We start from the raw sequence: 27,214 nt of genomic DNA, 5'->3' as shown, positions 1-27,214 counted from the left end.
TCACTGCAACCTCGCCTCCGAGTTCAAGCGATTCTTGTGCCTCAGCCTCCTAAGTAGCTGGGACTACAGGCACCTGCCACCATGCCCAGCTAATAGGATTCATTGTGTTGCCCAGGCTGGTCTTGAACGCCTGAGCTCAGGCATTCTGCCTGCCTCGACCTCAGAGTGCTAAGATTATAGGCATGAGCCACCGCACCTGGCCAAAATGAACATATTTTTTAATTCAGCAATTCCAATCCCAAAAACTTATTTCAGTTATAGGTTGCTATATGCTAAAGTTCAGTGGCATAAAACAATAACCATGTTAGTATGCTCACAGATTCTGTGGTTCAGTAATTCAGGTAGAGCACAGTGGAGATTGATTGCCTCTGTCCCACATGCTTGGGCCCTATCTGAGAAAATCCAAACACTTGGGAAGGGAAGTAATTCACATGATAGAGGCTTGGAGTCATTAGCGCTGACTTGGGATGACTTGAAGACCAGGGCTGTCCAAAGGTTACTTACATGTAGTCTTTCTATGTGACAGCTTCTCATAGCTGATGACTGGATTCCAAAAGGTAGCCCTCCAAGAGGGAGCTGCCAGAGAGCAGGTGTTCTGTGAAGACCAGATGGAAGTTGCATGACATTTTATTATCTAGCATGACGTCTCCCATAGTCCATTATTTGAAACAGTTACTAGTTCCAAAGAGCATGTGAAGTAGAGATATTGTTGTGGACATTTCTGGGAAGTACAGTCTGTCAGACTTTTTACAGAAATACTTGTATTTGTTAAGTGTAAAAAAGGAGGCAGAACAATAATTACAGCCATCTCACTAAGTTTTAAAATGTGTACATATGGGCAGGTGCAAATGCATAGAGAGAGAACCAGAAGGTAATGGGATTTTCATACTGATTATCTTTTTTTTTTTTTTTTTCTGGAAGGGGTGGGGGATGATTTTTTTTTTTTAAAAGAGCGAAATAAATAAATAAAAAGAATGAAGGAGAGGGAGGAAGAGGGAGAGAGAACAGAAGTGTTGCTTTATTGCCCAGGCTAGAATGCAGTCTAAAAATGGGTATTGAAAACCTCTTTTATACCAATGATTGTGCTTAATAATGGAGATAGGAAAAAATGAGGGAAGAAAATAACAAACAAGCAGCCAACCAATATTTCATTTAAAACTGTAGATAGATGTGATGTGGTGCTAATAAGAGTGTATATTTTGTGTATTTAAAGTGGAGAGTTCTATAAATGTTAAGTTTACTTGTTCCGGATCTGAATTCAAGTCCTGGATATCATTGTTAATTTCCTGTCTTTCGTTAACCTGTCTAATATTGATATTGAAGTGTCCCACTATTATTGTGTGGGAGTCTAAGTCTCTTTATAAGTCCTATGTATTTGGGTGTTCCTATATTGGGTGCGTATATATTTAGGATCGTTAGCTCTTCTTATTGCATTAATCCTTTTACCATTATGTTATGTCCTTCTTTGCCTCTTTTGATCTTTGTTGCTTTAAAGTCTATCTTATCAGAGGTGAGAATTGCAACTCCTGCTTTTTATTTATTTATTTTTGCTCTCCATTTGGTTGGTAAATCTTTCTCCATCCCTTTGTTTTGAGTCTTTATGTATCCCTGCATATGAGATGGGTCTGGATGCAGCATACCGATGGGTTTTGGCTTTTTTTGCCTGTCTGTGTCTTTTGATTGGGGGATTTACTCAATTTAAATTTAGGATTCATAATAATATATGAGTTTAATACTGCCATTTGATGTTAGCTGGCTGTTTTGCCCATTAGTTGATGTAAATTCTTTATTATGTTGATGCTCTTTACTTTTTGGTATATTTTTGGAAAGGCTGATACTGGTTGTTCCTTTCTATGTGTAGTGGTTCTTTCAGAAGCTCTTGTAAAGCAGGCCTGGTGGTGATGAAATCTCTGAGTACTTGCTTGTTCACAAAAGATTTTATTTTTCCTTTGCTTGCAAAGCTTAGTTTGGCAGGATATGAAATTCTGGGTTGAAAGTTCTTTTCTTTAAGGATGTTGAATATTGGTCCCCACTCTCTTCTGGCTTATAGGGTTTCTGCTGAGAGATCTGCTTGTGAGTCTGATGGGCTTCCCTTTATGGGTAACCCAACCTTTCTCTCTGGTTGCCATTAGCATTTTCTCCTTCATTTCAACCCTGGTGAATCTGACGATTATGTGCCTTGAGGTTGGTCTTCCTGAGGAATATCTTTGTGGTGTTCTCTGTATTACCTGGAGTTGAATATTTTCCTGCCTTGCTAGGCTGGGGAAGTTTTCCTGAATAATATCCTGAAGAGTATTTTCCAGCTTGGATTCATTCTCTTCGTCACATTCAGGTACACCTATCGAATATAGATTAGGTCTTTTCACATAGTCCCATATTTCTTGGAGACTTTGCTCATTCCTTTTTATCCTTTTTCTCTAATCTTGTCTTCTTGTTTTTTTTTCATTAAATTGGTCTTCGACCTCTGATATCCTTTCTTCTGCTTGATCAATTCGGCTGTTAAAACTTGTGCATAGTTCGCGAAGTTCTCGTGTTGTATTTTTCAGCTCCATTAATTCACTTATATTCCTCCCTAAATTGTGTGTTATTGTTAACATTTCGTCAAACCTTTTTTCAAAGTTCTTAGTTTCTTTGCATTGGGTTAGAACAAATTCTTTTAACTCACAGAAGTTTCTTATCATCCACCTTTTGAGGCCTGGTTCTCTTAATGGAACACACTCGTTCTCCATCAGGCCTTGTTCCGTTGCTGATGAGGAACTGTGATCCCCTGTAGAAGGAGAGGCGTGTTGCTTTTGGGTATTCTCAGCTTTTTTAGGCTGGTTTCTTCCCTTCGTTATAAATTTATCCATCTGTCGTCTTTGTAATTACCAACTTTCTAATTAGGTTTCTGAGTGGACGTCTACCTTGTTGATTCCTAGCGCCGGAATCTGAGCAACACACTGCACCGGGTAAACAGCGGCGTTAAGATTGATGGTGCTTTTCTGACTCTGCACCAAGAACTGCCGCACTGCCAGCAAAACCGCCATGCCAGCCACAAGAGTCGCACTGGCGACCCAAGGGGCTCCTCCGCTGGAAATCTCCTGGTCCCTGAGCAACAAAAATTCGTCTGAAAGTGTGGCATCCTCTCGTTCTCTGTGCTTTTACTGGGAGCTACAATCCCGAGCTGCTAGTGATCGGCCATCTTGGATCTCTCTCCCCCACTGATTATCTCTTTAATTGGGAATAGGGAGATAGGTAAAGTGGGACTTTCACATTTTGATCTACATTCTTTTGTATTGTATGAGAATTATTTTATTTGAGTAGCAAAATATCAATGTTGAATCTATACTTATCAATAAAAAGGAACCAACTACTGATGCATGCAACATGGATAAACCTCCAAAGCTGAGATTCAGATGCTTCAGGTTACCAAAAAAAATCTCCAAATCATATATTCCAAGTGAAAGAAACCAGGCCAGGCTCAGTGGCTTATTCCTATAATCCTAGCACTTTGGGAGGCCAAGGCAAGAGAATTGCTTGGGCCCAGGAGTTCAAGACCAGCCTGGGCAACATAATGGGACCCCATCTCAAAAAATTTTTTAAAAATTAGCTGGGCATGGTAGTGCACACCTGTGGTCCCCACTACTCAGGAGGCTGATATGGGAGCTGGGGAGGTCAAAGCTGCAGTAAGCCATAATTGCACCACTACACTCCAGCCTGGGCAACAGAGTGAGAGCCTGTCCCAAAGAAAGAAAGAAAAGAAGGAAGGAAGGAAGGGAAGGAAAGAAAAGAAAGAAAGGGCTGGGCACAGTGGCTCACGCCTGTAATCCCAGCACTCTGAGACGCCGGGGCTGGTGGATCACCTAGGTCAGGAGTTCAAGACCAGCCTGACCAACATGGTGAAACCCCATCTCTACTAAAAATACAAAAAAAACTAGTCAGGTGCCCTGGTGGTGCCCACCTACTCGGGAGGCTGAGGCAGGAGAATCACTTAAACCCAGGAGGCGGAGGTTGCAGTGAGCCGACATCGCGCCACTGCACTCCAGCCTGGGTGACAGAGTGAGACTTCATCTCAAAAGGAAAGAAAGAGGGGGAGGGAGGGAGGGAGAGAGGCCAAAGAGAGAGAGAGAGAAACCAGACAAGACAATACTGTAAGGTTGCCGGCTGCCGAAAGTGGGATAGAGATTGCCAGAAAAGGAGTATGAGGAAATGGACAGGCATTGTGGAATGTTCTTTGTTTTATTCTTTTTAATCAGCCATGTGCTAAGAAAATGTGCTAACTGAATATTAATTGTGCTGGTGGCTACGTGTAAATCTGTCAAAATATTATACCATGCACTTAAGATTGGTAAGCTCATTGTATGTAAATTATACCTAAAGAAAGCTGATTTTAAAATTATAAGATGACAGTATCAATGTTGAAAACATCAGTTCTCAATAAATAATATAAGCTATGGATGCCTTCAAATTCCCAGAAAAATAAAAATTTAAGGCAACAAGTATATAAGTATGAATTTACATAATGCCATTGATTAAGGTCTAGGGATTAGGAACACAGGGGTTTGACCCAGGGAGGTGGTGGGTTGGGGGGGGGGGGGGGGAAAGAAACACAGGGGTTTTCAGAGAGATGTGAGACACACAAGGAGAAATCTTCTAGAACTTAAATCCAAAGTGCTTTAAGGCTGGAAGTGAGCTTGAAAAAACAAAAACATTCTGTATGAAGGTGATGTAGTGGGAGTTTATAAACCTAGCAAGTAGAGTGAATTTCATAAGATTCAAGAAAACAAAGCTTATGGTGGGATGTAGATTTACAGATGTCTTAGTAGTCAATTGACATGCAAAATGAAAAGCCGGAGCTTTGCTATTTAGGATAAAACACCAAGCTTTTGTTCTTAGAGACGGGGTCCTACTTTGTTGCCTAAGCTAGAATCCAATTCTTGGGCTTAAGTGATCTCCTGAGTAGCAGGGAATATAGGTGAGTGAGTTGGGGGTCAAAAGCCTACAGCAGCTGGTAGGAATCCAAGCCAAGTACTAACCAGGCCTGAGCTTGCTTAGCTTCTAAGATCAGGTGCATTCAGGGTTGTATGGCCATAGACTGTTCGGTTTCGATTTGGTTGGTCTTTGTTAACAGAGCCCAAGAAATCCTTTTTATGTTCACTTTTCTTCCTTCATTATTGTAGGCTTGGGAGTTCTGCTTCTAGCTATGGTAGGATCACTTACTCCAAACAAACCCTCTCACTAAAAATAACTAGAAAACCTGGAAAAAATGTAAAATACTGAGGTTTAAAAACCCTGGGCAGTTACCAAGGCAGTGATGACTTGAGAGGGGCTAAGATCCCTGAGAAAGGAAAAGGGCAGTCCAAAGAGGTCAACTCTTCAAAGTATTGGGAGAATTTACAAATGGCAGCTAAGAGCTGACTGGTTGTAAATTGGAGGTTTGTAGTTCCCATGACTTTGGGTTCGGTAATTTGGAAGAATAGCTCACAGGACTCAGGAAAGCAGTTTACTTCTAGACTACCAATTTATTATAAAGGATACAGCTCAGGAACAGCCAGGTGGAAGAGCTGCCTAGGGCAAGGTGCTAGGGAGGGGCGTGGAGCTTCCAGGCCATCTCCAGGCCCCCACCCTCCTAGCACCTCCATGTGTTCACCAACCCCAAAGCTCCCCACACCGCATCATTTGTGAGTTTTATGGAGGTGCCATTAGGTAGGCATGACTGATTAAATCATCAGCCATTAGTGATTCAGTCACTCTCCAGACCTTCTCCCTATCCCAGAGATCAGGAAGGCAGGACTGAAAGTTTCCACCCTCTCATCTCATGATTGGTTCTTCTGGCAACAAATCCCCACACTTGGAGGCTTTCCAAAAAATGGAAATGTTTATGTTTCACACATAAACATGAACTCAGGTGTGGTTGAAAGGGGCCTGTTATGAATATAACAAAAGAAGCTGATTTTACCTTCTCCCCCTTTTTTTTTTTAAAGACGGTCTCCCTCTGTTGCCCAGTCTAGAGTGCAGTGGTGCAGTCTCAGCTCATTGCAGCCTCTGCCTCCCAGGTTCAAGTGATTCTGCTGTCTCAGCCTCCTGAGTAGCTGGGACTACAGGCGTATGCCACCACGCTTAGCTAAATCTTGTATTTTTAGTAGAAACAGGGTTTTACCATGTTGGCCAGCCTGGTCTCGAACTTCTGATCTCATGATCTACCTGCCTCAGCCTCCCAATGTGCTGGAATTACAGGAGCGAGCCACTGCGCCCAGCCTCATCTCCCCCTCTTTTTTTCACCTCTTATCTCCTAGGCAGTTTAAAGGCTTTTAGGAAGTCTGAACTGGAGACAAAGATCAAATATGTATCTCCTTTTTTTCTTTTTTGAGACAGAGTCTCTTGCTGTCACCCAGACAGGAGGCCAGTGGTGCAATCTCAGCTCACTGCAACCTCTGCCTCCTGGGTTCAAGTGATTCTTGTGCCTAAGCCTCCCAAGTAGTTGAGACTACAGGTGTGCACCACCACACCCAGCTAGTTTTTTGTATTTTCATAGAAACAGGGTTTCCCATGTTGCCCAGGCTGGTCTCCAACTCCTGAGCTCAGACAATCCACATGCCTTGGCCTCCCAAAGTGCTAGAATTACAGGTGTGAAGCACTGTGCCCAGCCTCAAATACGTATTGTGTATTATGTTGCCATATCATAGTACCTCATCAGGGACAAGCATTCCAGATCAGTCAGTAAGATGAGAATCTTGAATATGTGGTAGAGGACAGAGGTGTTCTCTTTATTGACCTCAGGACCAATTACAACAGTGAAGACTTTATAGCTTATTCCATTCATCCTCCTGTTATAAAATCTTTTTTTTTTTTTTTTTTTTTTTTTTTTTTGGAGACAGGGCCTGGCGCTGTCACCCAGGCCAAAATGCAGTGGCTTGATCTCAGCTCACTGCAATCTCCGCCTCCCAGGTTCAAGTGATTCTCCTGCCTTAGCCTCCCAAGTAGCTGGGATTACAGGCATGCACCACCTCACTTGGCTAATTTTTGTATTTTTAGTAGAGACAGAGTTTCACCATGTTGGCCAGGCTGGTCTCGAACTCCTGACCTCAGGTGATCCGCCTGCCTTGGTCTCCCAAAAGTGCTGTGATTACAGGCATGAGCCACCACACCTGGCCTTAAAATCCTTTTAAAAGGAAAAAAAAAAAAGAAACGGCACCAAGGACATGGTTGAGCAGATCTCAGCAGTGCAAGGAGTGGCCTTAGTAGACATTTTTGGCTCCCTCCCTGATACTCTTAGGCCTTCCTTAATAATACATATAGGTCTAATGTCTTCTGCCAGCACCTGGGTCTTTTTTTTTTTTTTTTTTTTTTTTTTGAGACGGAGTCTTGTTCTGTCTGTTGCCCAGGCTGGAGTGCAGTGGTATGACCTCGGTTCACTGCAACCTCTGCCTCCCGGGCTCAACTGATTCTCCCACCTCAGCCTTCCAAGTAGCTGGGATTACAAGCACCCACCATCATGCCCTGCTAATTTTTGTATTTTTGTAGAGACAGGGTTTCACCATGTTGGTCAGGCTGGTCTTGACGTCAGGTGATCTGCCCATCTTGGCCTCCCAAAATGCTGGGATTACAGGTGCAAGCCACCACTCCTGGCCACCTATGTCCTTTTGGCTGAGGGCTTTCTTTGCCTGCAAGAGCCCACTCTGAATGCACCATGCTCAAGATTAACATCCCCTGGCATGAAGTCATAGCAGCCTAACTCAGTGACTGACAGGGGTTGGTGTATAAATAGCTCTATCTCTGGCCCCTCAGGTGGAAGACACATATTCTCAAAGCTGGGCGTGGTGGCATGTTCTTATAGTAACTGAGGCTGGTGAATTGCTTTTTTTTTTTTTTTTTTTTTTAAGACAGAGTCTCACTTTGCCACCCAGGCTGGAGTGCAGTGGCATGATCTCATCTCACTGCAACTTCCACTTCCCAGGTTCAAGCGATTCTCCTGCCTCAGCCTCCCAAAGTGACTAGGATGACAGGCATGCACCACCACACCCAGCTAATTTTTGTATTTTTAGTAGAGACAGGTCTTTACCATGTTGGCCAGACTGGTCTTGAACCCCTGACCTCAGGTGATCTGCCCGCCACGGCCTCCCAATGTGCTGGGATTACAGGCGTGAGCCACAGCGTCTGGCTGAATTGCTTTGCGACAGGGTCTCATTCATTCTGTCACTCAGGCTGGAGTGCAGTGGCATGATCTAAGATCACTGCAACCTCTGCCTCCCTGGGCTCAAGTGATCTTCCCACCTTAGCCTCCCAAGTAGCTGGGACTACAGGTGAGTGTCACCATGCCTGGCTAACTTTTGTGTTTTTAGTAGAGGTGAGGTTTCACCATATTGCTCAGTGAGGTCTTAAACTCCTGAACTCAAGTGATCTGCCTGCATCAGCATCCTAAAGTACTGGGATTACAGGTATGAGCCACCACCCCCAGGTGAATTGCTTGAGCCCATTAATTCAGGTCTCAAGCAGCTGAGACTACAGATGCATGCCAACACACTTGACTATTTTTTTTTAACTTTTTTAAATTGCATTTTAGGTTTTGGGGTACATGTGAAGAACATGCAAGATTGTTGTATAGGTACACACATGGCAGTGTGATTTGCTGCCTTCCTCCCCTTCACCTATTATCTGGCATTTCTCCCCATGTTATCTCTCCCCAACCCCCCACCCCCTGCTGTCCCTCCCCTATTTCCCCCCAACAGACCCCAGTGGGTGATGCTCCCCTCCCTGTGTCCATGTGTTCTCATTGTTCAACACCCGCCTATGAGTGAGAACATTTGGTGTTTGATTTTCTGTTTTTGTGTCAGTTTGCTGAGAATGATGGTTTCCAGGTTCATCCATGTCGCTACAAAGGACACGAACTCATCGTTTTTGATGGCTGCATAATATTCCATGGCGTATATGTGCCACATTTTCCCTGTCCAGTCTATCATCAATGGGCATTTGGGTTGGTTCCAGGTCTTTGCTAGTGTAAACAGTGCTGCAGTGAACATTCGTGTGCATGTGTCCTTATAGTAGAATGATTTATAATCCTTTGGATATATACCCACTAATGGGATTGCTGGGTCAAATAGAATTTCTATTTCTAGGTCCTTGAGGAGTCACCACACTGTCTTCCACAATGGTTGGACTAATTTACACTCCCAAAAACAGTGTAAAAGTGTTACTATTTTTCCGCATCCTCTCCAGCATGTTATCTCCAGATTTTTTAATGATCGCCATTCTATCTGGCATGAGGTGGTTTCTCAATGTGGTTTTGATTTGCATTTCTCTAATGACCAGTGATGATAAGCATTTTTTCATATGTTTGTTGGCCTCATGTATGTATGCTTTTGTAAAGTGTCTGTTCATATCCTTTGCCCACTTTTGAATGTTTGTTTTTTTCTTTTTTTTTGGATTGAAGAGGCATATATTTTTTCATTTACATTTGGAAATTCAAATAACAGGATCTAGAGTTCTAGGATAGAGTGGTGATTGACAGTAATGAGTAACAATTCAGAAAAGAGAAACATATTGCTAGAGTCACAAAACCTCTAATGCCCCATTTTTCCTTTTTAAAAAATGGACGCTTGTTGCATTATCTTCTTATTTTTTGCCAGAAAAGTTGTAGCTACCATCCTAAGCTCAGTGTCTTCTGCATTCATGCTCACGTGTTTGTTTTTTTCTTGTAAATCTGTTTTAGTTCTTTGTAGATTCTGGATATCAACCCTTTGTCAGATGGGTAGACTGCAAAAATTTTTTCCCATTCTGTTGGTTGCCAATTCACTCTAGTGACTGTTTCTTTTGCTGTGCAGAAGCTGTGGCATTTGATTAGGTCCCATTTGTCTATTTTGGCTTTTGTTGCCAATGCTTTTGGTGTTTTGGTCATGAGGTCCTTGCCTACACCTATGTCCTGAATGGTTTTGCCTAGATTTTCTTCTAAGGTTTTGATGGTGTTAGGTCTTATGTTGAAGTATTTAATCCATCTGGAGTTAATTTTAGTGTAAGGTGTCAGGAAGGGGTCCAGTTTCTGCTTTCTGCACATGGCTAGCCAGTTTTTCCAACACCATTTATTAAACAGGGACTCCTTTCCCCATTGCTTTTTTTTTTTTGAGATGGAGTTTCGCTCTTGTTACCCAGGCTGGAGTGCAATGGCGCAATCTCGGCTCACTGCAACCTCCGCCTCCTGGGTTCAGGCAATTCTCCTGCCTCAGCCTCCTGAGGAGCTGGGATTACAGGCATGCGCCACCATGCCCAGCTAATTTTTTGTAGCTTTAGTAGAGACGGGGTTTCACCGTGTTGACCAGGATGGTCTCGATCTCTTGACGTCGTGATCCACCCGCCTCGGCCTCCCAAAGTGCTGGGATTACAGGCTTGAGCCACCGCGCCCGGCTTCCCCATTGCTTTTGTCAGCTTTGTAAAGATCGGATGGTTGTAGATGTGTTGCCTCCGAGGCCTCTGTTCTGTTCCATTGGTCTATATCTGTTTTGGTACCAGTACCATTCTGTTTTGATTACTGTAGCCTTGTAGTATAGTTTGAAGTCCAGTAGTGTGATGCCTCCTGCTTTGTTCTTTTTGCTTAGAATTGACTTGGCTATGTGGGCTCTCTTTTGGTTGACTATTTTTAAATTTTTTTTCAGAGACAGGATCTCCCTATATTGCCCAAGCTGGTCTCGAATTCCTGGGCTCAAGCAATGCTTCAGCCTCCCAAAGTGTTGGGATTATAGGCATAAGCCACTGCATCTGGCCAGTAAACTTTTTTTGGGAGATGGGATCTTACTGTGTCACCCAGGCTGGAATGCAGTGGCATGGTCTCAGCTCACTGCAACCACTGCTTTCCCAGGCTCAAGCTATCCTCCCACCTCAGCATCTCCAAGTAGCTGAGACTACAGATGCGTGCCACCGCAGCCAGCTAATTTTTCTGTTTTTTGTAGAGATGGGATTTTGCCATGTTGCCCAGGCTGGTCTTGAACTCCTGGACTTAAGCTATCAGTCCGCCTCAGCCTCCCAAAATGCTGGGATTACAGGAAAGAGCTACCTCACCCTACCCCAGTAAAAACTCTTATGAATGGGGGTGGAGGGAAGCAGAGAAGAGGATGTAAATGGAGTTGACAAGGAAGAGTACAGTAGTCAGATTGCTGGATCAAATGATTGGAGATTTTGAGATGAGTGATAAACAGGCTCACTTTGGCTGCTATGTTAATAGATTGGGGATAGGTAGGGTGGGTAAACTGATTGCCTTGATGGCCCAAATTCTCCACATCTTTTGCCCTACAACCTTGCAGTACCCTCCCATGATTCTGGGTCAAGCCATGTGACTTGACAAATGGGATGTTAGCAGATTCGCTCTGGACACCATTTCTGAGAAACAAGCCTTAAAGACTGGAACTGCCTGCCTTTTAAACCTAAGAAAATATAGGCCCTTAAGGTTTAAGTCAATCCAATCTAATACATTTTAGTCAAACATGTAACTAATGTACTTTTGACTCTCATTGGTACAAATGATTATCCGTACCACCGCTTACAACCGTAACACAAAATTTAGGATTCAGGCCAGGAGCCACAGCTGAGGCTTGTAAATCCCAGCAGTTTGGGAGGACAAGGCAGCTGGATCACCTGGGGTCAGGAGTTCCAAGACTGGCCTGGCTAACATGGTGAAACCCCATCTCCACTAAAATCACAAAAATTAACCAGGCATGACGGCGCATACCGGTAATCCCAGCTACTCGGGAGGCTAAGGCTCAAGAATCACTTTTAACCCAGGAGGCAGAAGTTGCAGTGAGCCACGATCACACCACTGCACTCCAGCCTGAGCAACCGAGCAAGACTATCTGCTTAAAAAATCTCTCAGGCCTGGCAAGGCGTGGTCGCTCACACCTGTAATCCAAGCACTTTGGAGGCCAAGGCGGGCGGATCACCTGAGGTTGGGAGTTCAAGACCAGCCTGACCAACATGGTGAAACCCCGTCTTTATTAAATAATCTCTCGGGCCTAATTGCATTTTTTTTTTTTTTTTAAAAAGACAGTCTCATTCTGTCACTCAGGTTGGTGTACAGTGACACCATCTTGGCTCACTGCAGTCTGCCTCCCAGGTTCAAGCTATTCTCAAGCTTCAGCACCGCAAGTAGCTAGGTTTACAGGCACATCACCACACCCAGCTTTTTTAGTGGCAATGGGATTTCACCATGTTGGCCAGGTTGGTCTCGAACTCCTGGCCTCAAACGATCTGCCTACCTCAGCCTACCAAAGTGATGAGATTATAAGCTGCACCTGGCCAGCATTTTAAAATGTCTAAAAAGAAAACCCCCCAAAACTCTCCAAACCAAAAAAACAACTGGAAAGATCTAAATTTGCCACATTACACATACTCACTTAATAATTCAGACTAGGGTGCAAAGGAGTGGAGGCTCCACCACGGTGGGATTTTGCAAATGACTAAGATCCTGTGCAACAATCAACAGCAAACTGCAACACTAAGTTTGAGTAGGAATAAAGACAAAACCCTTCTTGGCTAATCTTTAGTTTTGTGTGTGCTATAATCTGGTTTCATTAAACTTGAGAGCAGTAATTGTCAATTTTGACAATCCCTAAAATGGAAGTGAAGCTAAATTTTCCCGAAGAAAGACTTGAGGAAATCTCTTAAAAAAAAAAAAAAAAATCTATGTCCATTCTTTAATGTAATAGAGGTAGAAAGAAAGAAAAACAGTACTTAGAACAAACTGTTCAGATATGTTATCATCTTCATAAGCACAAAAAATTTATTCTGAATAAATCACTTTACAATTACTGAATTACTTAGCTATATACTTAATGAATCAAATTACCCAAACAAAATAAACATGGTAATAATATAAAAATGTTAAGAATTTACAAAGCTGTACAAAATAATTTAATATTTAAAAATTAGACTGATACAGTCTATAAGATCTCCTCAAGAGGGCTGTACAATTATACATCTATACAGTTTTCTTCAGGAGGTCAAAGAAAGGATGCTTTAAGGCTTCTTTGAGAGTAATTCTTTTGGCTGGATCATACTCCAACATTTTCTGAATGAGGTCAAAGAGATGCTCATGTTCAACGTCCTGAGAAAGCATAAATTCCTGGAAGAAAAAAACAATTCATTAAATAGCCTTTTCCACTACCATTTAATATAGTTATTTCTCCACCAGAAAAGAGGCCAGGCATGGTGGCTCATATCTACAATCCCACCACTCTGGGAGGCCAAGGTGGGCAGATCACTTGAGGGCAGGAGTTGAAGACCAGCCTGGCCAACACAGCCTGTCTACCAAAGACATAGCCCATCTTTACTTAAAAAAACAAACAAACAAAAAAATTTAGCTGGGCACGGTGACCTCATCTATAATCTCAGCTACTCAGGAGACAGACTCTCTTGAACCTGGGATGCAGAGGCTGCAGTGAGCTGAGCCACAATCGTGCTATTCTACTCCAGCCTAGGCAATGAAGTGAGGCTCTGTCTCAAAAAACAAACTACAAGTTTTGACTATTTCAGCAATGTCTCAGAGGCTTACCTTCAGAGGTTTACAGCGCCTTGAAACATATCTGCCAGCAGAACTGTGTTCATCCCAGTCTAACCGATCATGGTGAAAATATTTACGTTTCCTAAAAATAAATCAATATCCATTCATGTTTATAACACTGAAAATAGCTAGCAAAGTTATCAATTACTATGCCTTCCCAGATTACTTTTCTAGAGATTTAAATGGCGGCCATGGGATAAGAATTGATACCTGCTTTTGCACCAAGGTAATCTGCTATTTAACTGCAAAATATTAGTTTGACTTATTTATAAAGTCCTAATCGGCTCTTGAGACTTACAGTGAAAAATTTTTTAAAAAATTAAGTTCTAATCAGAAGATATGATCAAATGATACTAAGGATGTCACTAACTCTTAAAACGTACCTGGTTTTCTGTATCATATGTTTTGGTAGAGGTCCAAGAATCCTTTCCATCATTGCTAAGTGCTCCTTACTATCGTGTGTCTAGAAATAAAAACAAACTTGGGGAAGATGACCACCAAAACAGACAGCAAAAAACTAGTATTGGGCCTTGCAGAAATCATTTCTCTACATGGACAAGGATAACTGCTTATATACCTAAAGATGTGTCGAATGAAACAATTATGAAAGAATATAGTTTCATTTTTATTTATGCTTAGGGGAGGAAGCTATCTAAATGTCTATGTATACTTTGAGTTAAAGTATTTATTCATATAAACAGATCATTGTTACTTACTGGAAATACGGTAAACCCAAGATAGTATTCTATGAGAATGCATCCTATACTCCAGACATCACAAGGTTGGGACCACCCTAGAGCTGCAAAGCAAAGCAAAATGTAAGGAAAAAAAATCCTCAATATTTGTTAAAGATATTAAAAGTTAACAATACTTTTTTTTTTTTTTTTGTAGATGGAGTCTTGCTCTGTCGGCAAGCTAGAGTGCAGCAGTGGCGCAATCTCGGCTCACCGCAACCTCCGCCTCCCGGGTTCATGCAATTCTACTGCCTAAGCTGCCCCAGTAGCTGGGACGACAGGTGCGTGCCACGACACCCAGCTAATTTTTGTATTTTTAGTAGAGACAGGGGTTTCACCATGTTGGCCAGAATGGTCTTTTCTCTTGACCTCATGATCCACCAGCTTCAGCCTCCCAGTGCTGGGATTACAGGTGTGAGTCACCGTGCCTGGCCCCTAATACTACTTTAAAAAAAAAATGTGATGTAGGGTGGGCACAGTGGCTCACGCCTGTCATTCCAGCACTCTGGGAGGCCAAGATGGGAGAACTGCTTGAGCTCAAAAATTCAAGACCAGCTTGGGCAACATAGTGAGACCCCATTTCTATTTTTTAAAAAAATGAAAATTAGCTGGGCATGGTGGCGGGTGCCTGTTATCACAGCTACTCAGGAGGCTGAAGCAGAATTGCTTGAACCCAGGAGGCGGAGAACGCAGTGAGCCAAGATCGCACCACTGTACTCCAGACTGGGTGACAGAGCAAGTTTGTCTAAAAAATAAATAATGCAAATGTGAAAACAATTTCAGAAAGGTTAAGCCACTTGCTCAAATTCCCAGAGCTAACTATCTGGCACAACTGAGAGCTTAAAATCCTTAATGCACTTCGTGATACTTACCTTTTTTTCCTTTTGAGACAGTCTCACTCTAGCCCAGGCTGGAGTGCAGTGGCACGATTTAGGCTCACTGCAACTTCCACATTCTGGGTCCTGTTTCAACCAATTCTCCTGCCTCAGCCTCGCGAGTAGCTGGGATTACAAAAAAGCGCCACCATACCCAGCTAATTTTTGTATTTTTAGTAGAGATGGGGTTTCACCATGTTGGCCAGGGTGGTCTTGAACGCCTGACCTCATTTTCCATCTGCCTCAGGCTCCCAAAATGTGAGGATTACAGGTGTGAGCCACCACGCCCAGCCTATGGTACTTATCTCTTAAAGAGAAAATGATAAAGCCCCACAACTAAGACCTAAAACTGCAAAAAAACTTCAGTCAGTCTCAATAAGGAAATACAAAGGTTCTCAAAGAGCAACACTCACCTAAAATAACTTCAGGTGCTCTATAATGTCTTGTAGATACCAATGTACTGTGATGTTCATCATCATATGTTGCACTTCCAAAGTCTACAACTTTAATATCTGGATTTATTAAGGTACGTTCATCACGTTTCTGAAAATCACAAATGATGGTTAAGAAGAAATAGCTATTAAGGCGTAAGATACTTTATGAATATATTGGAAGACTTACTATTTTGGGATTATACGCCTCTGTGTAGTCAGACTGCACAAATAAGATGTTTTCAGGCTTTAAGTCTGTATGAGTCAACTTATTACTGTGCAAAACTGAGAATAATAAAGAGAAAGTTGCTGTAATCAGAAAATGCCAAAACATAAAACCCCACCACAAAAACTTGATTCCTTTCTCATATGCCCTAAGAAGAGTGGTCAACAACATTCCTGTATGCTAGAAAATCACCAGTAACTTGGCTGGGTGCAATGGCTCATGCCTGTAATCCCAGCATTTTGGAAGACTGAGCTGGGTGGATCATGAGGTCAGGAGATTGAGACCATCCTGGCTAACACAGTGAAACTCCATCTCTACTAAAAATACAAAAAATTAGCTGGGCATGGTGGCACATGCCTGTAGTCCCAGCTACTCAGGAGGCTGAGGCAGAAGAACCGCTTGAAGCCGGGAAGTGGAGGTTGCAAGGAGTAGTGATTGCGCCATGGCACTCCAGCCTGGGTGACAGAGCGAGACTCCATCTAAAAAAGTTTCGCAAGAGGAAATTTTTTTTCCTTCTTGGCTTTTTAAGTATTTTGCTGTCGGTGGATTTTTTTTAAAGAGGCTAGTGAGTTTTAGTTACTGGTGATTCTTTCTCTTTTTTTTTTTGAGATGGAGTCTCACACTGTCACCCGGGCTGGAGTGCAGTGGCACAATCTCAGTTCAACTGCAACCTTGCCTCCTGGGTTCAAGCAATTCTCATGGCTCAGCCTCCTGAGTAGTTGGGATTACAGGCATGTGCCACCACACCCAGCTAATTTTTTGTATTTTTAGGAAAGATGAGGTTTCACCATGTTAGCCAGGATGGTCTCTATTTCCTGACCTCACGATCCACCCACCTCAGCCTTCCAAAGTGCTGAGATTACCAGCCTGTGCCAATGCACGGGGTCATGAAGCTTTCTTTTATGATATACCACGCCTTAATTTTTACCCAGCATTTGAAGTTACTACTTTTACGCATCAGGAAATATAAATCATAGTCTGCAACATAGTATGCTATATGCTGGATATCCTATTTACTGAATGAAATGTACACTGCTGATCAACAGCCTGTAATCAAGTTCCTTCATACCTACTCTTCTTCTTCCTCTATTTTTAATCAAATAAAAATTGTACATACTTATGGTGTACCTTTTGATGTATTTTGCAAAATGAATAAAACTAATAAATTAACAAAGCTATGCCAAGAACTTACAATTCACAGACTTGCATATCTGATATGCCATCTTTCTGATATGATCCAGTCGAAATGGTAGAAAACCATTTTCTTTGATGAAGTCATAAGTACTAAGTCCCAGTAGTTCAAAAACAATGCAAATGTGACCATGATGCTCAAACCATTCCAACATCTGGACACAGCGGCTACAAACACATGAAAAATAGTAACTAAGTACAGTTGCTCCTAATTTAAATACACATGAGACCGCTTCCTAGGTTCCAATCTTATACTTACAATGTACTGCTGGGATCTGTTGTATTCAGGTGTTCCAGAACTTGTATTTCTGAGCGAGCAGCTTCACAATATCTATCCACATTTTTAACTATTTTTACTGCTACATGTCTACCTCCCCTGTTAGAAAGAATGCATGTAAATTTAAGAATGATAGACAGGATATTCAATTCCAGTTATCACGGTCTTCAAACTCTATTACCTCTACTCTGACCCACTGTATTTGCTTTCTTGAATTTATGGCTTAGTGTTCAGTTTCTGACTGATTGTATTACATACTGAATGACGCTAACTTTTTTTTTTTTTTGAGATGGAGTCTCGCTCTGTCACCCAGGCTGGAGTGCCGTGGCACAATCACTGCTCCTTGCAACCTCCACTTCCCGGCTTCTAGCGGTTCTTCTGCCTCAGCCTCCTGAGAAGCTGGGACTACAGGCATGTGCCACCATGCCCAGCTAATTTTTTGTATTTTTTGTAGAGATGGGGTTTCTTTGTGTTGGTCAGGCTGGTCTTTAACTCCTGACCTCAGGCTATCCACCCACCTCAGCCTCCCAAAGTGCTGGAACAACAGGCGTGAGCCACTGTACTCAGCCACAAATTTCATCAAACTATGCATTCACATGAGTTATTTTTTGGTCCTTCAGCTAAACAACTTCTTCCTATATGGTACCTGTCACAGTCATACATTATCTCAAATGTTCTTTTAGTCCAGGTTGGCAGGAGTGTTAGGTTACAGCAGGGGCAAAGTAGAGCTCTAGGGGCTCATGCCTGTAATCCCAGCACTTTGGGAGGCCTAAGTGGGCAGATCACTTGAGGTCAGAAGTTCAAGATCAGCCTGGCCAACTTGATGAAACCCAGTCTCTACTAAAAATACGAAAATTAGGCGTGGTGGCACGTGCCTGTTATCCCAGCTTTTTTTTTTTTTTTTTTTTTTTGAGACAGAGTCTTGCTCTGTCGCCAGGTGCCAGGCTGGAGTGCAGTGGCACAATCTCAGCTGACTACAATCTCTGCCTCCTGGGTTCAAACAATTCTCCTGCCTCAGCGTCCTGAGTAGCAGGGACTACAGGCACGCGCCACCATGTCCAGCTAATTTTTGTATTTTTAGTGGAGCCAGGGTTTCACCATGTTGGCCAGGATGGTCTCGATCTCTTTACCTAGCAATCCGCCCGCCTTGGCCAATCCTAGCTTTTTGAAAGGCTGAGGTGGGAGAACTGCTTGAACCTAGGAGGCAGAGGTTGCAGTGAACTAAGATTGCACCACTGCACTCCAGCCTGGAAAACAGAACAATACCCCGTGTCTCAGGAAGAAAAAGAAAAAGAGCTCTACTTCTCATGTCCTTACCAACCAATAGTAGGAAGCCTCCTCAAAAATGCTTTGCCACCTTAGGAAGAGGAAGAACAATAACAACAAACAGGAAACTGAAAAAAAGGTAACGGAAAAATATTCTATACTAAAGAAATTTCATGGCTGGAGCTGGGGGCTCATGCCTGTAATCCCAGCACTTTGGGAGGCTAAGGTGGGCAGATCATGAGGTCAGGAGTTCGAGATCAGCCTGGCCAACACAGTCAAACCCCTTCTCTATTAAAAATAGAAAACACAGCTGGGCATGGTGGCACATGTCTATAGTCCCAGCTATTCAGGAGAATTGCTTGAACCCAGGAGGCAGAAGTTGCGGTGAGCTGAGATCGTGCCATTGTCACCTGGGATCCACCCTGGGTGACAGAGCAAGACTCCATCTTGAAGGGGGGGGGAGGAGGAAAAAAAAATTCAATCAGTAGTTTGATGGACATACATAATTAAATTGGGACACCAATCTATAGGAGTTATCCCTGGCTGTATTATCAGAATGAATTATGGCACTTCCTAAAAATGTATGTATAGAGGGTACTAGGTAACTACCCTGAAAAGGTTTGGGGTAGGCAACGCCCTTAACATAAAACCAAGGCTCTTCAAATCACTGAGTTGGACTTGGGGCAGGGGGCAGGGGGAACCAAGGCTTAGAACCACTCATATGGGGTGGGAAGCAGTATAGCCTAACAATGGTGTCTGGCAGGACAAAAAAAGAATACTTCCTTTTTTTTTTTTTTTTTCCCCTTTTCTTTCCCGAGACAGTGTCTCGCTCTATTGCCAGGCCCCAGGCTGGAGTGCAGTGGCGCGATCTTGGCTCACTGCAACCTCTGTCTCCCAGGTTCAAGCAATTCTCCTGCCTCAGCCTCCTGAGTAGCTGGGACTATAGGTGTGTGCCACCACGCCCAGCTAATTTTTGTATTTTTAGTGGAGATGGGGTTTCACCATGTTGACCAGGATAGGCTCAATCTCTTGACCTCGTGATACACCTGCCTCGGCCTCCCAAAGTGCTGGGATTACAGGCGTGAGCCACTGCGCCCGGCCAAAGAATACTTTCAAAACAACATAAAGTGTGTTCTCAGCCTAAAATTAGAAGCTATACATACTATTAGTAACCATTTAAAAAATGTGAAGGGCTATTTGCAAAAAAAAAAAAAAGAATAAAATATGAAGGACAAGTATTTCTAACTTGAAATTTCTTACAGCCAAGTAAAAAAGGTATATGTATGTAACTCATGGTCAGATCATTTTCTTTCTTTCTTTTTTTTTTTAAAGATGGGGTTTCACCAAGTTGGTCAGGCTGGTCTTGAACTCCCAACCTCAGGTGATCTGCCCGCCTTGGCCTCCAAAGTGCTTGGATTATAAGCGTGAGCCACCACACCCAGCCGTCACATCATTTTCTAAAGCTAAATTAATTGCCCATATTGCCAACCTCCCTAAATGTAATCCCAACATAGAAAACTTACACTTTATGATCGATGCACTCCACAACTTTTCCAAAAGCTCCTTCACCTAAAGTATCAACAATTTCATCTAAAAGAGAGCAATAAATCTCAGTCATACCAAGAAGTACAAACAATGTACTTATCACAATAAATGCTATCAATGTAGATTATTCTAGTTGATGCTACAAATTTCCTTATCACTAGATATTTATTTTATTTTGGTCAACACCATCAAAAACAATTATTAGGTCTAATTTCATTAATTTTGATTACTGTTCTCGAAGTTCTGTATAACAAACATTATATTTCTAAAGAAAGCAAAAATACAATCCCCCCCACCAAAAGAAATGGAAAAATAAAAAACAAAAAAAAAAAAAGAGAAAGAAAAAAAGATTTCCAAATCCCTGAAAGCTTAATCTATATATAGATTATGTTATCTGAAAAGTTAATAAGTGTTGAAAAATATTCTATACATCTTGCACTTAGTACGTCTCCACTCTGACAGATCAGGTGACCCTCCTCATCATCCTCTACACTCCTGGTTCTTTTCCTTCGGTGACTCTTCTGGAAACGTCAAGTGAGCCGCACCAAGATCATCCAGCCAATCAATATACCCGAGTGAATTCAGGGCAGAATACGAAATTCATTCAGCGGGGAGATATTCAGGCATTCAGATACACGCCAGGCCACAAACGGTTGGCAGGAGCAATTTCAAATTCAGTCCCCAGAAATTCACAGGGCACATAGTTTATGTTAACAGGAGAAAAACATGGCAAGGAACAGATTTTCAGATAAGATACTCAAAGTGGCAAGGCAACAAAACATAATACAATTGTTTTTCTTAAAAAAAAAAAAAAAAAAATGCTTATTTGTAGCATTCATTGAAACATAATTTTTTAGTTTCTAGTGTTCTAATTTAATGTTGCAAAATTGTAGGATGTAATATTTACTTGTTAAAGTAGACGGTGGCCTAATTAAGACTTCCTACCTAATCTAAGAAAACAAATACTATAACAGTAAATAAAATTAAAGTGCTGATTTTGGGGGAAAAAAGATTTGGCATACAAGAACAACACTATGGCATTTTTAGCGTCATCTGAGCTGATCTCCAAATTAATATATAACTTGTAACGGTTCAAATCTGTTCTGGTTTGCTTAGTGAAAGAAGGGTTAGAAAACATGCCTTGTTAGAACAAAGAAGCATACCTAATCCTAAATTATACAAAAATAAAATGACTGTTCTACTTTTCTGATAAGGTTCCAATATATCAAAACCAGATTTCTTGAAGTATCATAAAAAACCTTTTAGAATATTTAGTAATCAGTTTCAACTAGTCTAAATTAACTTTCACCATTTCACTAGAATGCCAATTAGGAGACAATAATTAAATATAACACTAAATGTGTACTTTATTTCAGGAAGTTCCTATCCAATGCACAAACACTAAAAAAAATCCTGCAGATTAAAACTGAGATGCTTCATCTTAAAACTTTCTCAAATAAACACAAAAATTCAAGTTTTTCTGTTCCACATGGGATATAAAATTTCCAAAATATTTTTAAAACGTTCATACCCCATGTGAACGACGATGTGAAGTACTGTGGTGAATCCTGTGTTTGCTTTTATAACTACTTCTTCCACTTCTACCAGAAGACTTGCTACTATGGTTCTGATATCTGCTTTCATGGTCTCTATGGCGATATCCAGGTTCACATCCTTGATTGTAGTCATTTCTGTATTCATCAATGTAGCGTCGACTATGATAATCTTTCTCATTTATAGACCTGCTTTCCAAATAATGGCTAGAGAAATAAAAATTATTTTCAATGTTTTTATGCTAAGACCAAATATCCTCACATTCTCAGTAAATCTTTTCAGACAGCACTTAAGACTCCCCCACAACCAGCACAATTTTACAAACATTACAAACCACCGAAATCTCTCATTGGAAACACAAAGGAACAGTAACCATGTATTTAAGTGATACTAATTTTATCATAAAAATGTATTTTTAGGCCGGGCGCGGTGGCTCAGGCCTGTAATCCCAGCACTTGGGGAGGCCAAGGCGGGTGGATCACCAGGTCAAGAGATCGAGACCATCCTGGTCAACATAGTGAAACCCCGTCTCTACTAAAAAATACAAAAGACATTAGCTGGGCATGGTGGCCCATGCCTGTAATCCCAGCTACTCAGGAGGCCGAGGCAGGAGAATTGCCTGAACCCAGGAGGCGGAGGCTACGGTGAGCCGAGATCGCGCCATTGCACTCCAGCCTGGGTAGCAAGAGTGAAACTCCGTCTCAAAAAAAAAAAAAATATATATATATATATATTTTTATATTCAGACATTTTAAGTACCCTTCTTACCTATCACACATTTTCGAGTGATTGTATTTGCAGCGCTTGTTCTCCCGGGCACTGCTATGTGATCTCTTCCTTCTTTTATGACTGCTGCTGCTCCTCCATTTTCCATAATCCCAATCTTTGTCATCCCAATCAGGACAGTAAGTTCTCTTTGAGTGTCTCATCTACACAAAAGGCAAGTTTTTCCTAGTTAAATTGTATCCCACACCGAGCTGTTTAAAACTCTTATTTACAAAGGTCCCCTTGTTACCTCTTAAATTTTTTTAAAATCAAAATTCAAAAATCATTGTCACCCAATCTGAAATCACTGATAAATCCAATTGTGTTGTCCCATATACTGGAGTTTGAACTTTATTCACACGCTCTCTGCATTAGCCATGTCATGCCCAGATTTATTGGAAGAATGTAAAAAAGTTAAACAAGTGGAGCAATCACAATTTACTAACTTTGGTAAATTTCACCTCTGCCCTGCCAGTAGCACAAATGCACTGTAAGAGTCCACACGTCACTCTCCTAGTTTAAACGGGTATCAGAAACTAGTCTCCAACTCAAACGCAATCATTAATGTTCTTCACCAACACCGCATTACTCTGACTACTGCAAACGTAATCGGAGTTGTACGTGAGTTGCAGATAGAATCATCACACAAAATCATTATAAACTATTTCTGTAAACAGGTAAACTACCAAAGACTTTAATTACACATGAAGGCAACGGTGGCATCAGAATAGAAAAACGACAAAACACCATGTTTCCGGTACCACTCCCAAGCACGTACTATTATGATACAGTTTATCCTAAACGCAACGTTAACACAATTTGAGAATGGTAGGAGCTACCTTCTTTTCAAAAATGCTTCCAACAATCTAAAATCTCTAACAACTTGAAAAAGACATTATATATATCGGCTCACCGCAACCTCCGCCTCCTGGGTTCAGGCAATTCTCCTACCTCAGCCTCCTGAGTAGCTGGGATTACAGGCACGCGCCACCATGCCCAGCTAATTTTTTGTAGTTTTAGTAGAGACGGGGTTTCACCATGTTGACCAGGATGGTCTCGATCTCTTGACCTCGTGATCCACCCGCCTCGGCCTCCCAAAGTGCTGGGATTATAGGCGTGAGCCACCGCGCCCGGCCTACGAATTTTTTTTTTAAGTCAGTCAAATTCAGCGGTGGGGGTTGTATACCAACTTTCGTTACACTAATATTAGTAAGTTCTGATAACCCACTACCATTGGACCGGCCTGGGTACAATTTTTGAAGCACTCAAACTGGGTCGGGCGCAGAACCCCAGCACTTTGAAGGCCGAAGCAAGAGCGTTGCTTGACCCCAGGAATTCGAGACCAGCCAGGGCAACATAGGAAAAAACAACAACAACAAAAACCGGGGGTGGTGGTGCGCGCCTGTAGTCCCAGCTACTCAGGAGGCTTAAATGGGCGATCTCCTGAGCCTGGAAGTCGAGGCTGCAGTGAGCCATCATTGCGCACTCCGTACAGGGCGATACCTTGTGTCAAAAAAGAAAAAAGCAGGCTGAGCGCAGTTGCTCACTCCTGTAATCCCAGCACTTTGCGAGGCCGAGGCGAATGGACCATCTGAGGTCATGAGTTCGAGATCAGCCTGACCAATATGGTAAAACCCCCGTCTCTACTAAAAATACAAAAAATTAGCCGGGCGTGGTGGCGGGCGCCTGTAATCCCAGCTACTCGGGAGGCTGAGGCAGGAGAATCGCTTGAACCCGGGAGGCGGAGGTTGCAGTGACCTAAGATCGCGCCACGGCACTCCAGCCTGGGCGAGAGAGAGAATCGGTCTCAAAAAAAAAAAAAAAAAACCTCCAACTGTTAACCCAGTGGGAGTGGGCTGAAACGCCATCGCATAAAATGCTCGGTCACCGGACTTCTGTCACAACGCTCCTTCAAATACACCCAGTAATTTCTCTTTCCTCCGGTCCCTTAATCTGGTTTTTGTTAACGCCACTGAGGACAAAGCCACTCGCGATGTTTACGCCGACCCTTTAATCATTAGACATTAAGTGTAACCCCCATGGGTTCTCTTTCTCCCCTAGCTGCAGACAACATTTCCCCACAGCGGCGTTTTTCTGGAATCCCAACAAACCCCACCCCCAACAGGGAGCCTCGCCTTTCCGCCCTGTGACCGAGGCTGGCCTCCGCCCAGCCGCCATCTTACAGCTCGACCGAGGCGGCCGACAACATGGCGCCCGCCGGGCTATCCCGCGTCAGGCGGCGCCGTTCCCTCTGTGGAGGGGGTACGCTCCAAGGGGGCGGCCGGCCTAGCAAACACCGTCACTACCCCGGCAGGCTGGACCCGGCGGCCACGGGCTCAGCCGCGCAGGAAAGAGGGGCGCGCCGCCATTGTGCAGCCCGGGAGTGAAGGCAGCAGGCAGTGGTCGCACCGCGCACTGGGAGCAGCTAACAACCGGGACAAAGGTGCAGCGCCAGAGGCCCGCGAGGCTCACAGGAACGGCCCTGTCATCTAGTCCGCTCCCTCCTGCGTCTTACCGTCCTGGACAAAGACTCCAAGCCGAAGGAGACAAAGCTTGTAACGCTATCACGGGAATCACCCAGCTGACTGAGACGGGCAACGACAACAAAATGGAGCTGTCAGCCGCAGCGTCGGGACTAGGCTCGAAAACACTGATGACGCAGCGAGCGCGTCTCCGCCGCGGGGCGGGGCATGCACGGGCGTGCACGCGGGGGGCGGGGCGGGGCATGCACGGGCGTGCACGCGGGGGGCGGGGCGGGCGGGGGCGTGCGCGTGACCACCATTGGCTTAGGTTCCGGGGCCGGGGAGCCAACTGTGGCGGAGAGAAAGAAGCTGCCGGTCGCCGCCCTGTTTTGTCTAGTCTCCCGATCCCAAGAAAACGCTGGAAGTGTTTGGGGAGGAGAGTGTTGTCCCCACTTACTGAAAATTGTTTCTCAACGATAAAACAACACCTTGTGAACAACGAAAAGTGAGGGAATCACGACACAAAATAGCATATTCCCTGATTGCGACCGACCACTCAAACAATTGCTTTAAAAATAGTGCTTAACGGAGCGGTGGGTCACGCCTGTAATCCTAGCACTTTCGGGCAGATAGCTTGAGCCCAGGATTTCGAGACCAGCCTGGGCAGCATAGCGAGACCCCTGTCTCAAGAAAGAAAGAAGTAAAAAAATATTACACCACTAGCGTCAGATGGCTTCAAATTACTAATGGGATTAGTGTGGGCGTGTCAGCTTTGTGAGCCAATAGAAAACAATGCTCTGCACCTTGATCCTCATGGTGCCTGCATTAGGCCCAACGTGGGCAGCATATTTCCCTGTCTATGATACCTTTATGGCTGTAACTGGGCACATATTTTAAGAATAAGCTCCTTGTTAAATTCTGAAGGAAAAGTGAGCGTTAAAGACCGAGTGGCGGCTGTACAGCAAATGCAGGCTTTAGGTCCAGACTAAGACCTACAGAAGCAGGGAACCAGCCAGTGCCCACCGCTGGGGTACTTAAACGTATGGCGGGAGGGGTCTGGGCCATATGGCTTGCTGCCCTGCAGGATGTTGATAAGATTTTCCCATGATAAGGCCGTTCTTGGCCGTTGTTCCCGCGGAATGTGGTGGTGGTTTTTTGTTTTTTTGAGACGGACTCTTATTCCGTCACCAGGCTGAAGTGCAGTGGCGCGATCTCGGCTCACTACAACCTTCGCCTCCCAGGTTCAAGCGATTCTCCTGCCTCAGCCTGCGGAGTAGCTGGGATTATAGGTGTCCCCCCACCACGCCCAGCTAATTTTTGTATTTTTAGTAGAGACGGCGTTTCACTATGTTGGCCAGGATGGTCTCGATCTCTTAACTTCGTGATCCGCCCACCTCGGCCTCTGAAAGTGCTGGGATTACAGGCTAAGCCACTGCGTCTGCGCCCCCCCCCTTTTTTTTTTTTTTTGAGATGGAGTCTTGTTTTGTCACCCGGGTTGGGGTGCAGTGGCACGATTTCGGCTCACTGCAACTTCTGCTTCTTGAGTTCAAGTCATTTTCCTTCCTCAGCTTCCCCCGTAGCTGGGACTGCAGGCAGGCGCCACCACGCCCGGCTAATTTTTGTACTTTTAGTAGAGACAGAGGAGTTTCGTTCGCCATGTTGACCAAACTGGTCTGGAACTCCTGCCCTCAGGTGATCCACTGGCCTCGTCTCCCAAAGTATTGGGATTATAGGTGTGAGCCGCCACGCCCCCGCAGGAATGTGGTGTTCTTTGCACTTTCTTCCAGCAGAATATGATTGGGTTGTTTCTTTAGTTGGGCCTTTGTCCGTTTTGTAGTCAGGTAGTTGGGCAGGCTGTTTCTCACAGCCCGAACCCCCGTGGAATGTTTCACTTTGACAAAGGTCTGCAAAAATGGGGGGAGGGGATGGGGGTCAGGGGTTTACAAAATGGTGATTTGGACTAACACTCCAAAAACCAAAAAAATCACCATATTGGCACCATTAATTTAAAGTGGCAGAGTTGGACAGGCGCAGTGGCTGACGCCTGTAATCCCAACACTTCGGGAGGCTGAGGCGGGTGGATCACTAGGTCAGGAGTTCGAGACCAGCCTGGCCAACATGATGAAACCCCATCTCTACTAAAAATACAAAAATTAGCCAGGTGTGGTGGCTGGCACCTGTAATCACAGCTACTCGGGAGGCGGAGGCAGGAGAATCACTTGAACCCGGGAGGCAGAGTTTGCAGTGAGCCGAAATTGTGCCATTGCACTCCAGCCTGGGTGACAAGAACAAAACTAGCTCAAAAAAAAAAAAAAAAAAAAAAAGTGGCAGAGTTTAGAATAAAACTTGGAGGAATACCACTAAGT

General features: G+C 43.6%; 1 protein-coding gene across 2 annotated transcripts; it reads right to left on the bottom strand.

Annotated features, from left to right (window-relative positions):
* Positions 1-12,724: 12,724 nt before the first annotated feature.
* On the bottom strand, positions 12,725-25,038 carry CLK1 (CDC like kinase 1). 2 transcript variants are annotated; one of them, XM_032278706.1, is made up of 13 exons: positions 24,902-25,038; positions 22,390-22,550; positions 21,599-21,827; positions 20,498-20,588; positions 20,046-20,112; positions 17,239-17,355; positions 16,981-17,147; positions 15,753-15,847; positions 15,545-15,674; positions 14,239-14,321; positions 13,906-13,985; positions 13,514-13,604; positions 12,725-13,084 (listed from the first exon to the last, which is right to left on the bottom strand). In XM_032278706.1, the coding sequence occupies exons 2-13, from the start codon at positions 22,548-22,550 to the stop codon at positions 12,941-12,943; spliced, it is 1,455 nt and encodes a 484-aa protein (XP_032134597.1). In that variant the 5' UTR covers positions 24,902-25,038; the 3' UTR covers positions 12,725-12,940. The 2 variants fall into 2 exon arrangements, with proteins under 2 accessions (XP_032134597.1, XP_032134598.1); XM_032278707.1 differs by lacking the exon at positions 20,498-20,588 and having other exon boundaries at positions 24,902-25,032.
* Positions 25,039-27,214: the final 2,176 nt, after the last annotated feature.

The sequence above is a fragment of the Sapajus apella genome, unplaced genomic scaffold (genome assembly GCF_009761245.1).
Source record: "Sapajus apella isolate SASKATOON/1434 unplaced genomic scaffold, GSC_monkey_1.0 scaffold10, whole genome shotgun sequence".
Taxonomy (NCBI): domain Eukaryota; kingdom Metazoa; phylum Chordata; class Mammalia; order Primates; family Cebidae; genus Sapajus; species Sapajus apella.
Note: the sequence above shows the minus strand (reverse complement) of the source record. Positions and strands in the feature narration are given on the sequence as shown.